At 41.2% G+C, this 15,033-nt stretch overlaps 2 protein-coding genes and 1 non-coding gene across 3 annotated transcripts; all 3 read left to right on the top strand.

Moving 5' to 3' along the window:
* Positions 1 to 72, top strand: trnaq-cug (transfer RNA glutamine (anticodon CUG)). Its single transcript has one exon. It is a non-coding gene; the product is annotated as a tRNA-Gln (tRNA).
* Positions 73 to 2,497: 2,425 nt separating this feature from the next.
* LOC114437591 (CD209 antigen-like protein E) lies at positions 2,498 to 9,801 on the top strand. The gene is made up of 6 exons (XM_028408385.1): positions 2,498 to 2,622; positions 6,293 to 6,439; positions 8,267 to 8,392; positions 8,778 to 8,920; positions 9,361 to 9,470; positions 9,564 to 9,801. Exons 2-6 carry the CDS (start codon positions 6,415 to 6,417, stop codon positions 9,724 to 9,726), a joined length of 567 nt encoding a protein of 188 aa, XP_028264186.1. The 5' UTR covers positions 2,498 to 2,622; positions 6,293 to 6,414; the 3' UTR covers positions 9,727 to 9,801.
* A 2,400-nt stretch (positions 9,802 to 12,201) lies between these two features.
* On the top strand, positions 12,202 to 14,005 carry LOC114437590 (C-type lectin domain family 4 member E-like). Its single transcript, XM_028408384.1, has 6 exons — positions 12,202 to 12,343; positions 12,421 to 12,522; positions 12,646 to 12,810; positions 12,996 to 13,138; positions 13,377 to 13,480; positions 13,676 to 14,005. Exons 1-6 carry the CDS (start codon positions 12,283 to 12,285, stop codon positions 13,818 to 13,820), a joined length of 720 nt encoding a protein of 239 aa, XP_028264185.1. The 5' UTR covers positions 12,202 to 12,282; the 3' UTR covers positions 13,821 to 14,005.
* Positions 14,006 to 15,033: the final 1,028 nt, after the last annotated feature.

Genomic DNA, 15,033 nt, shown 5'->3' with positions numbered 1-15,033 from the left:
GGTTCCATGGTGTAATGGTTAGCACTCTGGACTCTGAATCCAGCGATCCGAGTTCAAATCTCGGTGGGACCTTTTTTTCTCTTTTTGTGACCCCATTGTCTCAGAATCAGCTTTATCGGCCACGTATGTATACATACAAGAAATTTCCTCTGGCAGTTTTTGACACTCTGACAAAGATTACAGCCATATGATGTTTGGCTTGAAGCTGTGTGTATGTCATGATGCGTCCCTTTCCAGGTATGTGTCTCTCTATGCAGTAAATGAAACGTGATAGTAACGGTAAACAGTAATCGCTGATAATAATCTTTGTGTATCTGCTTAGATCGCAACCTCACGATGAAGGAGCGAATCTACAATTACCGCCACTGCCGTGCCCGGCGAGTTATTGAAAACGCATTTGGCATCCTGGCAGCAAGATGGAAAATTCTTGGCCGGCCGATGGAGGTCCAGCCTGATAAGGCCGGGGATATTGTCAAGGCCAGTGTTGCCCTCCACAACTACCTTGCCTGCACAGACGCAGCAAATGCTCCAGCAGTGAGATACCTCCCGGCAAACTTTACCGACTCAACTTCTGCTAATTCGGAGATGCTGCGGGGAGAGTGGAGGAGACAGGTGGAAGCAGACTGCAATCTCCAGGACACAGGGAGACTGTCAGGAGCCAGAGCATCCCGGGCAGCCCAAAATATAAGCAAAGACTTTACTGAGTTTTATAACACACCACAAGGACTTGTGCTATGACAAGAGGGCATTATACAGAGAGGGTGCCTGCAACAGCGTGAGATGTCCAGTGATGTGTTGTGAAAATGTACCTATATACTTACAATGTATGTAAGTAACAACAGCAATGATTCACTGTTTGTGCCTGCAATAGTTCTACATGTCCGGTGATGAGTTGTGAAAATGCACCATCAAAAGTAACAACGCAAAGATTCACTGTTTGTGCTAATCTTTATGACCACATTTGCACATCTAGTGTGTTCCAATGTTCCCAATCATGCAAATTGTGTAGCCTACAGACGTTGTTAACGAGCCTATTATTCCCGGGTATGTAGGAGTATAAAGTGCCCATATAGAATGATAGACAGTCACCATCTGGTATGTGTGAATGGCTGTCTGGAGTTATTGGTGACAAATCACCCTGACTAGCCTTTCTTTAATTGCTCATCATGCAAAACCAGTATGGTCTTATAAAATGCAAAGATGCACTTTGGTACTGAAAACACACGTTTATTGATAAAAAGGGGGCATACAGGGACTACCAGCACACATGAATGATAACATTCTAAATTGCAGCATTGTCTTGTTCAACCTCTAGCTCAGTTTCATACATGAGGTTCTGCAACTGCCTCTTGAATTTCCTGAGCGCATGTGGCGGCAGTGTCCTCATAAAATCTGCAACATGAAGCATATATCTGCCACAGGGGTCCGTCAACTGCAACTCCCTCATCTGTCTCGCCTGCAGCATCACTTCTTCCCGTTCTGCCCTTCTTTTATCCAGGATTGCAAGAGCACCTTCAAAATCCAGACACGACTGGTTGACTCGCTTCCTCCTTCTTGGCCATGGAGATGGTGGAGTTGCGGGCAGAGAAATTGTGTGGTCATGCAGTGGAGTGGTTGCCACAGGCGGCACAGCATCCGGTACTGTGTACTCCAACTCTGATATGCTGCTTGCGTCTGTGGTAGAGATGCATGATCCCCCCTCTTCCGGGTCCGCTACGAATTCCTGAGAAGCAAATAAAACCGGTGTTACAAACCAAGACACACAACTGATATTATGCGCAGAAGAGAGTGTGTGTCGCAAAAGGTGGCGCTACCTGCGCGACAAATATCCTCAGCGATGTATTGTACAGATGTTCGTAACTCCTCACTGCCTCAGCCATCTGCTCCTCAGAAATATCCATGGTTGAATGAAGTCTGTTGAATCAGTGCTGTTTATACACCTACCTATATATCTGGAGAAGCTCTTGGCTTCTCCACATTCATCACGCCCACAATAAATTCCGACCAATCACAGCATGGTTGACGCACAGCCTTGAGAGAAAAAGTTATGCCCGGGCCATGTGTACGAGAGCGCTGCAAAAAAAATGACGTCCTTTTGTGGCCGTAACGTCTGCAGGGGGAAGGGAGTTCTCTGTTCTCGCGGAGTATGGATCCAGCTTAATAAGTCTACGTCCGTATTATTTGCCCAGAGCGTTCTCTCACGCCATTGTACTCGTTGTTTACATTGCTCCCTCGGCTGAGGCGTCGCGGGCTACTGACGTCATCAGCTCTGTAACCGCGAGGCTTCAGACTCTGCACCCTAATGCCTTCATAGCGATCTCTGGTGATTTTAACTATGTTAATCTAAACCCACTTTCAAGCAGTTTGTGGACTGTAAAACAAGAGAAAATAAAACTCTAGATTTAGTGTATGCTAATGTTAAAGAGGCATACAGCTCCATAGCTCTCCCTCCCTTGGGCAGATGAGACCATAGCCTAGTCCACCTCAAACCCCAGTATATACCAGCAGTACAGCGGCAGCCGGTGACCACCAAAACTGTACGGAGGTGGACACCGGAAGTTCTGGAGACCCTGCAGGGATGTTTTGAGGTAGCTGACTGGAATGTGTTCTGTGACGCTCACGGTGAGGATGTAGACAAACTCACAGACTGTATCACAGAATATGTTAATTTTTCTACAGATTCTCTAATCCCCCCCAGGTCAATATGCTGCTTTCCAAACAATAAACCGTGGGTGACAAAGGACATCAAGGCATCACTCAACAGAAAGAAGACAGCCTTCAGGAGTGGAGACAGAGAGGAGATGAAGAGGGCCCAGGCAGAGGTGAAGGAGAAGATCAGAGAGGGCAAGGAGAGCTACAGGAGGAAGCTGGAGAGCCAACTTGCCCGGAACAACTTGAGGGAGGTATGGAGTGGCATGAGAACCATCACCGGCCACAATAGGATCTCTGACCAGCTGATGGATGGAGAGCTGCAGGAGGCCAACCAGCTGAACCTGTTTTTCAACAGGTTTGATAGTCCACTCCCTGACCACCCTCCCCCTCACCCCTCCTGTGATGCACCATTAACACCTGTCTATAACAATGTACCTCCTCCTCCCCCTCCCCATTACCATTCTCACCTCCCCATCACTAACATCACCCTGCCCCCCTTACCCCACCTTCCATTAACAACCCCCAGCCTCCCTGCCCCCCTCCCCCATAAGATTCTGTGTCCACAGAAGATGTGAGGAGGGAGTTCAGTTGCCTACGACCGGGAAAAGCTGCAGGACCGGATGGCCTCAGCCCCAGAGTACTCAAGGACTGCGCCACACAGCTGTGTGGGGTTTTCCAGCACATCTTCTCCCTGAGTCTGAGCCTGATTACCGTCCCTGCCCTGTGGAAGACAACATGCCTTGTTCCTGTGCCCAAGACCAAACATCCAAGCACACACAGCGACTAAAGACCAGTTGCTCTGACTTCACATGTGATGAAGTCTCTGGAGAGGCTGGTCCTGAAACACCTGCGTGCTGTTGTTGAACCATCGCTGGACCCCCTGCAGTTTGCTTACCAGCCCCGTATTGGAGTGGAGGACGCCATCATCTACCCGCTGCACAGAGCACACACCTACTTGAAGGAGGCAGGCAACACTGTTAGAATCATGTTCTTTTGATTTTTCCAGTGCGTTTAACACCGTGCAGCCTTCCTCCTAAGACACCTTAAAACCAGCAGTAGTTTCAAGGTACGTGTGCTGCCTAGCTGCATCCTTAGAAGCAATGGAACACATTTACATGAATGCCGCATCTGCAACCCCAAATCGCTTCTCAAACTGCACAGGTAAGAATAACTTTATAGTAAGGTCAAAGACATGTGTGTCATTGTTTGTCATTATTGTAGTGATCATTAAACCGTTCCCTCTTCAGGCCCAAGAAAATTCCTTTTAGGTGTTATTCTCTGTTTGGGGTTGGTGAGTGTCTTCCTGCTGGCTAGGATGGCCAATCTTGGTTTCTACTGTAAGTCTGGTTTTTATGAGGTGAAAATGTGAATGCATAAAGCCTCACTTACTGAACATTTTAAAGACATTAAGACCACACACGGTAGCTCACAGCAAAATGACAGTGATATGTGACTTCACCTGCAGATGTCTCTGCCACCAAAGATAACCTGACAGAGTGTGTCCTGGCCAATGAAGAGAGAGACCGGCTGAATGCCTGCTTTACACTACTGAGTAAAGAGTTGGAAAGGCTTCAACGTGTGTCCAACCTGAGTGAGTCTTTCCACATGTTAAGATTCACTAATTACTATCCTACAAAGAACATTTTGCTGGTGATGACTATTCCTGGGTGGACTTTTTTTGTCCAAATATTTTGTTTATATATTACATGTTTACCCCAACTTGGCCTTTTTTGAGCTTTAATGTTTTCTTAAAATGTATTTTGCAGAGAAAACTTGTCCGGCAGGATGGCAGATCTTCAGATCGGACTGCTATCTCTTCTCTGCTGGCTCTGCTTCCTGGGAAATAGCCAGTCAGGACTGCAGAAAAAAGAAGCAGACTTGGTGGTCATAGACAGCTATGAAGAACAGGTATGTTAACATGTACCATTGTTTTAGTATGTTGCATGGTTAAATTCAGGTGACGGCACTGAAAAGCACACAAGAGGGCAGCCACCCAGGAATGTGGACTTGAACTCATCCATTACTATTAACCTGAAATGGCACTATCAGACTCCTGCCTCTTTCCCAGGATGAAAAAGGAACTCTGTCATTTTAAGATAGTCCATGATAACTAGACTGAAGGTGTAAGTGTAGGAGGGGCGTGAAGATTGACGTAACAGAGTTCCTGAAATAAACACTTTGGGTCATGAACTTCTTAGTCATCCCTTTCATTAAGTTCACACACATTTGACATTCATTTTGGTGTTTATTGTGGCACAGTTATGAAATGAAAACGCAGACAGGATCATACATACCTGCTCTATTTCTGTATGTATATGAGGTGACCATGGAACATTATGTGTCATAATGACTGGGTTATAATCTATAATGTCTGATCTTGGGCTAACACCATTTTAAAGCGATTGCCTTTAAATTGATCTCTGTTAATTGCACATTTTTCTTCATCCTGAACAGGTGTTTCTCACTGCAGCCATCATCCAGTCATCATAGATTGGTTTGAATGACAGAGAACATGAGGGATGGACAGAGAACATTTCCAGGATGGGACCTGGAAATGGATGGATGGGACTGGGAGCAGGACCTAAAGATCTTGATGTAATTTCCTGTCTTTCTTTATTGCTATATCGTTATGGGGATACAGCTGTGTGCAAAAGTTTGGGACGATATGTCGATACGATAAAGTCTACATTTTGTTGATTCTTGAAGTGAAGAGCATTACATATACAACCCCAGAATGTTTTCATCTCCATGTCTCATTTACCCTAATTTATCTTAACATGTTTGCTGCTGATGTATGTCAATATTTTTCAATTTCGATGTCATGTGACCAATGACTCCAACCTTAAGAGGATTTGTATTTAACCACTGATACGGCAAACAAATAACAGTATTTCTATTTTCTTGCTTGCTGCTAATACAAACCATATAGTAACCAACTCAAATCTAAAAATAGCATTTGTACATCTATTATTATCGTCATAGGGCTGTGACCTGAAAGAGAAGTTCTGTGGAAAATTATTCTGCAGGCATATTCATCGCTTGCGACATGTAACTTGCTGAAAGGTCAAAACTATCAGCACTTTTAGATGAGACCTATGAGTGCTGTGCAGCTGTTTGTTAATGTAATCTGCACTCTTACAAGTGATGAAGGACATGTATGTTAACATGGAGGAGGCTAAAGGTCTGAGCCTTCTCCATGTTTCACAGTAGGGACAGTGTTCTTTCATTTTTACATCTGTAAACATAGGGCTGATGTGTCTTGCCAAAAAGCTCTAGTTTTGTTTCATCCAACCAAAGGACATGCTCCCAGAAGTCACTTTACATTTTGGCAAATTCCAGTCTCACTTTTTTATGATGTGCTTTCAGCAGTGGTGTCCTCCTTGGTCGTCTCCCATGAAGTCCACTTTGACTCAAACAGTGATGGATGGTGCGATCTGACACTGATGTACCCTGACCTTGGATTTTGCTGTTATTGTCTTTGGAAATTGTCCTCAGCTCTTTAGTCATCATTACAGTTTCATTGATCTTTACTATGTTCAGGATGTGTGGAGCTCCCGTCGACATTTCTATTCAGCTGTCATTCCTGCAAATGTGCCTCACAATTCAATTTATACCATTTCTGTGGTTTCATTTGTGTCAGATCAACGTGTGGGTGATCTCACCGCCATCGAAGACAACCTGAATGAACGTCTCCAGACCATTGCTGACAAACTTTCCTCCATAACTGAGGAGAGAGACCGACTGACTGCCAACCTCACAGCCATGAATATAAAGCTGACTGCACAGAGTGAGTGGGGTTCTCTATATCTGTCTATATGAAGATTCAGAATATGGCTTTACATATTGTTACAGCAACAAGTCTTAGTCTATAAAGTAAGAATCAAATTAAATATACTTTACTTAGTTATTCATGTCAGAAATCTAAATAAATTAACTGATGCAGATCAAACACCTTCAATCTGAATATGACTGAGGTTTGGCAGTCAGGCAGTCTGGCAGTTTGGCAGTCTGACTGATTTTATTAGAAATAAAATCAGTTTTATTAGAAATAAAATCAGTCACCAATCAGGGTGAAGGTTGTTCGGATGTGGCTGTTATTTCTTCTCTGCTGACTCTGCTTCCTGGGAAAGTAGCAGACAGGACTGCAGAGAAAAGGGAGCAGATCTGGTGGCCATAGACAGCTATGAAGAGCAGGTAGGTTATCAGTTTATCACTGATGGTGCAACATGTGTATTCATACTTTAAACTATAACCTGTGACTGAGGTTTTTAGTGTCACTATGGCAGAAGAGGAACTTAGACCTCTGACCCGTTTATCTCAGCTTTCAGCTCTGCGCTCTAGTTCCAAATAATTTCTGGCTCCAAAATGTCAAGATGGCGACCAGTCTGCGCATTGCATGACTGTACATATATGCTAATTGCAGAGACCATCGGATGGACACTACTTTTCATGATGCATTGTGGTATACATTGAGAGCCCTAATTCTTACAGCTCTACACAATGGCGGAGGCACTATATAGGGCCATATGTAGTGATCAGGGAGTGACACAGCCCGAGGCTCCATAAAGTGCTGATCTCTTCATCATGTTTTTAACGTTTGTCAATTGCATTATGGGCAAATTGCGGCATTTTTTGAGTGTTCAACCCCCTCAACTTGCCTTCAGATGTTGGCATGCATGTCCAATATCTTGTGTTGAGATAAAATTCTGTGGCGCAAGTATAGAACATCAGATAATTGCCTGTTGCTTGCCATCATGTTGCACAACATTCTTTCTTACACTGTAAGTTTCTCTTGCACCCGTGCATCAAATGTCTTTAACACTGCCTGATCAATTAATTTGAAGCATCAAAGCTTCTGGATAATCTGATCTTTGAGCCAGTCATACATTTTCTAATAACAGTTCCTATTTGTGTGGATTTTTTTTTCTTGTTGCTTTATCAATCCCTATATTAACTTCCTTTCTCAGCTGTTCCGATCAGGAGTGGTATCGCCATATTTACACCATTTACTCCTGTTTAAAGGTGATTTGATGTCACCAGTCAAACATAAGGCTCTGTTATTATCACATCAAGTGATCAGTTTTAAGACTGTGATATGAAAGATGTCGGGAGGGTTCTGTTGCTGATTATCTATATTCCATCACTTCGTGTAATCAAACCCAGTCAAAACCAGCAGCAGTGTCAGATAAGACCTGTTTCAAAATAAATATACAGCAGTCTGAGCTGTGCAGCTGTTTGTTGAAGTAATCTGCTCTCTTACATGATGGAGGACTTTGATGTTAACATGCAGGAGGCAAAATGTTTCTCCTCAAACTGCACAGGTAGGAGTTAACAGAAGAGGAGAGTAGATGTTATTGTTATCATTACAGTTTCATTGATCTTTACTCTGTTCAGGTGTGAGGAGCTCACATCGACGTTTCTATTCAGCTGTTATTCTGTGTTTGGGGCTGCTGAGTGTTTTCCTGCTGCTCAGGTTCATTATACTCAGTGTATACTGTGAGTCTGCTTTATATTAATAAGCAGTGTAAACACACTCAGACCTGATTGTGTGGAAATCCTGCCAATGTGCCTCACAATTCAATTTATACCCTTTCTGTGGTTTCATTTGTGTCAGATCAACGTGTGGACAACCTGACTGAACGTCTCCAGACCATTGCTGACAAACTTTCCTCCATGACTGAGGAGAGAGACCGACTGACTGCCAACCTCACAGCCATGAATATAAAGCTGACTGCACAGAGTGAGTGAGGTTCTGTATCTGTCTATATGAAGATTCAGAATATGGTATTACATACTGTTACAGCAACAAGTCTTAGTCTATAAAGTAAGAATCAAATTAAATATACTTTACTTAGTTATTCATGTCAGAAATCTAAATAGATTAACTGATGCAGATCAAACACCTTCAATCTGAATATGACTGAAGTTTGGCCCACATGTCTTTACATTTTGCACTGAGTATTAATAATAACACAGTGATTTTTAACATTTTTTTCTGTTATTAGAAATAAAATCAGTCAGACTGTGAGGAATCATCAGAAGATGAAAATATTTTATGTTAAAAATCTGTCACTTGCTTCAATCCTTTGGGTTTGAGCTTTAATGTTTTTATTTATATTTTATAGACACACATTGTCCTGCAGGGTGGAGGTTGTTCAGATGTGGCTGTTATTTCTTCTCTGCTGACTCTGCTTCCTGGGAAAGAAGCAGACAGGACTGCAGAGAAAAGGGAGCAGATCTGGTGGCCATAGACAGCTATGAAGAGCAGGTAGGTTATCAGTTTATCACTTCATTCTTCTCACTGATGGTGTCCATCGCTCTGAAACAAGACTAAGCTGGAGTCTAGTTTTTATCCTCCAAAGCAAACAGAAGCTTTTTTTTATTAACTTCAGTCATAAGTTTGTTTTTCCTGTGGTTGCAACTCCTGTTGAGTTCTCTTCACAGCGTGCATGAGGAACTGATTACAAAAGTACAACTGTGTACAGCTGTTGTGTTTTATTTTTTATCTGGGTCTTGGATGTTAATGTTGTATGTCAGAAACGTTTGAGGGAGCTGTGATATATGATGCTATGTATGTTGTAAGATGTCTGCTACTACTATCAACATCTACTGCCTAGAAACACAAACTGATGTGTGAGAAAGATTATCCTTAGGGCACAATAAAGATGATCTCTCTATGTAAATTGTGTTTTTCTTCATCCTGAACAGGTGTTCCTCACTGCAACCATCAACCAGTCATCATGGATCGGTTTGAATAACAGAGACCATGAGGGCACCTGGAAATGGTCTGATGGGACTCCACTGGACTCCACTCCAGGGTACGATTATTATGTGATTCAACATTCAAAAACGACAAATTTAAAAACTTAAAAACAAAATTAATTGGTTGGAATTGTTCATAAACCTCACAGGTACTGGAGGGAAAATCAGCCTGATAATGGTGGTGGAAACCCACTGTGGGGTGAGGAGAACTGTGTACACTTGACAGCTCGTCAAGAGGCTAAAAAAAACTGGAATGACCAGGGATGTGATGCCAGTAACCGCTGGATTTGTGAGAAGATGGTGTTGAAATAGTTTTAAAGCAACCTGTGTAATAATACTTTGACTGAGGTTTATAGTGTCACTATAGCAGGAGAGGACCTCAGACTTCTGACCAGTTTATCTCAGCTTTCAGTAGGCAGTTTTCAAATACAAATGTGCTTTTAACTTTTAGAGAAAGTAAAATGATTCATTATTTTATTCGTTACTAAAGTTTTTTTCTGTCTTCACCATGTCAGTTTCATCTGTAGTTTGTATTGCACAAGTTAGAAGAACTGATGAGATGTCTCTAAACATTTTCACTAAATAATCTTTTTGATTGCATAATTGATTTGGAGAAGTCCGAGTTCTCACTTCTCATTAAACATTTTCTATTTTTAGTATTGCTGGTTCTCTGAATTGAAACTTTAGAATTTTTTAATATCTTAGGGAAAACGTCATCTTTTTTGTTCTGAATATAATGAATGTGAGGAGAAGAAGGTTCTGGTCTAAGTAGGAGAAATGATTGATTATTCTTTATGCCACTAGATGGTGGTATTGAAACATGTATGTTCTAAAATGTAAGAGAACTTCATTATAAAATGTATGCATAAAATTCAGCATACTGGTTTTAGGTCTTCAATTTGTGTTTGTCTTATGTTTCACTTTTTTGTTACATTTGCTTGTGCTGTTTTCTTGTGTTTGTACATTAACTATTCTCATGTTTTGTTTTGTGTTTGGTTCTTTGTGTGTGTCCATATGTGTTGTACATATAGGGGTGCTGTGTGGCCCTTGTGGACCCTTGACATGATTAGGCCTAACCTGTTTCTGAGTATGCATGGAGCACCTGATTTCTGATTCTGATTAGGCCTGTCCACAGCTGACTCAAACCACAGACATCACTGGTATCCACTCTTGAAATGTCTGTGTCTACCTGACTCTAATTTGAAAATAGGTGAAGGGGTAAAGTGTTTGTAGAGTTTAGGTAGACATGTGACACCCAGAGAGACAGCTAACAGCAAAAGATGGCATCCACCTGTCACTCAGGTCAAAGAATAAACTAACATCTACATTTGAAGCTTTTGTTGGATGGCAACATTTATTATAACCAAAATTACAGTAAAGTGTAAGTAGGCATCTGGATCTGCAGTAATAACTACAGGAACAATAATACTTGATATAACCATTTTAAAAAAGCATTATCAGGTTGCTCATCTTGTATGTAATTTCAGAGAAATGTAGACATGAACAGTATTAAATTGGCTGCTAAAAAGTTTACCTCGTATTAAGCAAGTCCACAACAGTTAGCTTGGAGACCGCCCGGCCGTGTTGGTGGCCGCCTGGCTGGGTGTAGCCGGCTGTATCCGCCGCTTGCTGCATCACAGCTCTGCCCTCCAGTTCCAAATTACTTCTGGCTCCAAAATGTCAAGATGGCGACCGTTCTGCGCATTGCATGACTGTACATATATGCTAATTGTAGTGACCATCGGATGGACACTACTTTTTATGATGCATTGTACATTGAGGGCCCTATATGGGGTTTACAACTTGTCACTACGAATTTGTACAGCTCAACAAAATGGTGGAGGCACTATAAAGGGCCATATTAGGTAGTGACACGACCCGATGCTCCATAACGTGCTGATCTCTGGCGTCAACACATTTTTAACATTTGTCAATTACATTATGGGCAAATCGCGGGATTTGTGAGTGTTTCAACCCCCTTGACTTGCCTTCAGATTTTGGGCTTCTCATTATTTCTGCAACGCAATTAGTGATTCAACTCAACATATTGAGGATTTATTTTTTAACCTGTTGTTGGAGCAGCGGAGAGACAGAGACCGAGATTTATTTTCTTCTTTCTATCAAGTCAAGCCAGACTTATGTTTGTAGCATAAGGTTAAAGCTAGGTGAAGCTAGCTCAAAGAGAGAATGCAGATGGTATACTGCAGTCTGATGTATTAGTATTTTTTATTTGATACGGGAATTAGTGTGGCTGTATTTTGACGATTTGTGTGTTTGGTGCAGACAAATATTACACACTTATGATTCAGATTTATCTTATTTAAGGTCAATGTTTGCAAAATAATTTTCAAGTTAAATTGGAAAATGCATATGTGGCATGCATGTCCAATATTTTGTGTTGAGATAAAATTCTGTGGCGCAAGTATAGAACATCAGATAATTGCCTGTTGCTTGCCATCATGTTGCACAACATTCTTTCTTACACTGTAAGTTTCTCTCACACCCATGCATCAAATGTCTTTAACACTGACTGATCAATTAATTTGAAGCATCAAAGCTTCTGGATAATCAGATCTTTGAGCCAGTTTATATTTGTGTGGATTTTTTTTTTCTTTTCTCTTTAAAGGTAATTTGATGTCACCAGTCAAACATAAGGCTCTGTTATTATCACATCAAGTGATCAGTTTTAAGACTGTGATATGAAAGATGTTGGGAGGGTTCTGTTGCTGATTATTCTATCTATATTCTATCACTTCTGTAATCAAACCCAGTCAAAACCAGCAGCAGTGTCAGATAAGACCTGTTTCAAAATAAATATACAGCAGTCTGAGCTGTGCAGCTGTTTGTTGAAGTAATCTGCTCTCTTACATGATGGAGGACTTTCATGTTAACATGCAGGAGGCAAAATGTTTCTCCTCAAACTGCACAGGTAGGAGTTAACAGAAGAGGTGAGTAGATGTTATTCTTTGTTATCATTTCAGTTTCATTGATCTTTACTCTGTTCAGGTGTGAGGAGCTCCCATCAACGTTTCTATTCAGCTGTTATTCTGTGTTTGGGGCTGCTGAGTGTTTTCCTGCTGCTCAGGTTCATCACACTCGGTGTCCACTGTGAGTCTGCTTTATATTAATAAGCAAGTGTAAACACACTCAGACCTGATATTGTGGAAATCCTGCCAATGTGCCTTACAATTCAAATTATTTCTACCCTTTCTGTGGTTTCATTTGTGTCAGATCAACGTGTGGGTGATCTCACCGCCATCAAAGACAACCTGACTGAACATCTTCAGACCATTGCTGACAAACTTTCCTTCTTGACTGAGGAGAGAGACCGATTGACTGCCAACCTCACAGCAAAGATAAAAGAGCTGGACAGGCTTCAGAGTTTACTCAAACAGAGTGAGCCTTCTGCATTTATAAAAATTTCCTTTTTAACTAAAGTTCAGTCTCTTCTAAGTCTGGGTCCTTATTTCTTGCTATTCTTTAGACACAGGGTGGGCTTTGGTTTTCAAGGCGGTTACAAATCTTCATGGACTCACTTCAAAAAGACTTATTTGTATTTTCTTTAATTTGATGTCTTCTAGCGAAAACGTGTCCTTCAGAATGGACCATTTTGGGTTGTAGCTGTTATCTCGTCTCTTCTAAGTCTGGTTCCTGGGATGAAGGCAGAGCGGACTGCAGAGAAAGAGGAGCTGATCTGGTGGTGATCGACAGCATTCAAGAACAGGTCTAAATGTTGTGAACATTAGTCTTTCTCCTGTGGTGGGGAGTATCAGTGGGAGTGACCTTAGAAACTTTTATTAACCTTTCGAGAAATAGTTTGTGAGCTAGCCTCCCTGCTTTGTGCACAGATACAGATTTATGTTAGGCGTCTTATCTGTTTGATTTCATGCTGTAGTGCAGCAGTGAACAAAATTATTTTTACGGTGTCTTTTCATCTTGTTTGCACTCCTGATGTTGAACAGACATTTCTCTCTACATTCATCACTCATCGAAGTTGGATTGGTTTGACAGACAGAGATGAGGAAGGCACCTGGAAATGGATAGATGGGACTCCTCTGACTCTGACGTAAGTCTTTATTTTACTGATAATTATATTTTCATATGACTACTTTTTGTTGACAGATTTGGGGCATTCTCAAAGTACCTTGTTTGGCTGGTGTTTATTTGGCTGAAAGCAGCTGGAGAATGGTGCTGGTGTAAAAAGTACGGGTGAAAAATGGGTAAAAAAAAAAATAACTGTGTAATCCCTCTGACTCTGCAGGGAATGGGATTGGAAGCAGCCTGATAATGGCAATAAAGACCCAATGTATGGTGAAGAGGACTGTGCTCAAATTATAGCAAAAGAGAACTCTCGTTGGAATGATGTGTCATGTGCAGCTCAGCTAAAATGGATTTGTGAGCTGTGACTTTGTTTGAAGGTCATACATATGTAAGGGTTTCACAGTTAGAAATCTATTTTTTTTTAGTCTGAACATGATTCATTTTTCAAAGGGAAATTGAGAAGAACCAGTTCTGATGTGTTTAGAAGTAGCTCTCATTGGTTTATATTTATACCAACAGATTGAGCCATTGATATGTGATGATGTCAAATGAGGCCACGCAATGCAAAGAAGAGATCAGCTTCACATCAAGGTTGATCTTTACTTTTGTGGAACTTTAATTAGGGTTTTGAGGTGTTAGTGTGCATTTTTTTTATACGCTTGTGTTCAGGGATGCTTAAAGTCAGTCAGAGAGGAAGACCGATATAATGACATCATGTTACAAATAATTCACACTTATAATTTCATTATAATTGCATTTCATATCCATGAGCGATCAATATCTTGTGTTCAAGATATGTTTCCATTGCACAAGTATTATACATGCAGATCATAAGTTTATTAAGCTGCCCGCAGTTGTTTGCAATTATATTTCACAATATTCTTTATTATACTGTATGTTACGTTTCTTCAATAATTAACATGTTTGCATCAAACCTTTTGGACTTTTTGGAGACTGTCTGATCAATTAATTCATAATAAAGTTTTTTGGTGATCAGCTGGATTTCTGACATGTCATAAATTTGATCAGTGCAGTTCCTCATTTGTCCACATGAGTGTTTATTAAGATCTGCAGTTAACAAGTGTGCTTAACTAGCTGACCATTGCTGGTACCTATCATATAGTGACCAAGCTTCAACAAACAATTTTAGTAAAAGTGGATTTGTGGTATCACCGTGTTTACACCATTTACTTTTGTTTAAATGTGCTTTGATGCCACCAATCCGAACAATGTCTATAAAATTATCTCAACAATCAATCCATTTCTGAAATCTTCCTAAAATCATCTGTTCAGTTCTGTAAAGTTCTCACAGTACTGTGATCTTAAAGAGCGGTTAGAGGGTTCTGTGGCTGATTATTCTGCCATCTATATTCATCACATTTGAAATGTGTAACTTCCTGACTGAAGTCAAAACCTAGCAGCAGTTTAGGTTAAGACTTTTGAGTCCGGACAAATATACAGCAGTCTGAGCTGCACAGCTGTTTTAGATCTAATCTGCACTCCTACATGATGGAGGACATCATGCTTCACAGAGACCCAGAGCCTGAACCCCCTTAAGAGCCACGGTGTCAAGAAAAA

The sequence above is a fragment of the Parambassis ranga genome, chromosome 6 (assembly GCF_900634625.1).
Source record: "Parambassis ranga chromosome 6, fParRan2.1, whole genome shotgun sequence".
NCBI lineage: Eukaryota > Metazoa > Chordata > Actinopteri > Ambassidae > Parambassis > Parambassis ranga.
The sequence above is the reverse complement of the archived record's forward strand: the minus strand, read 5'-3'. Positions and strand labels throughout refer to the sequence as shown.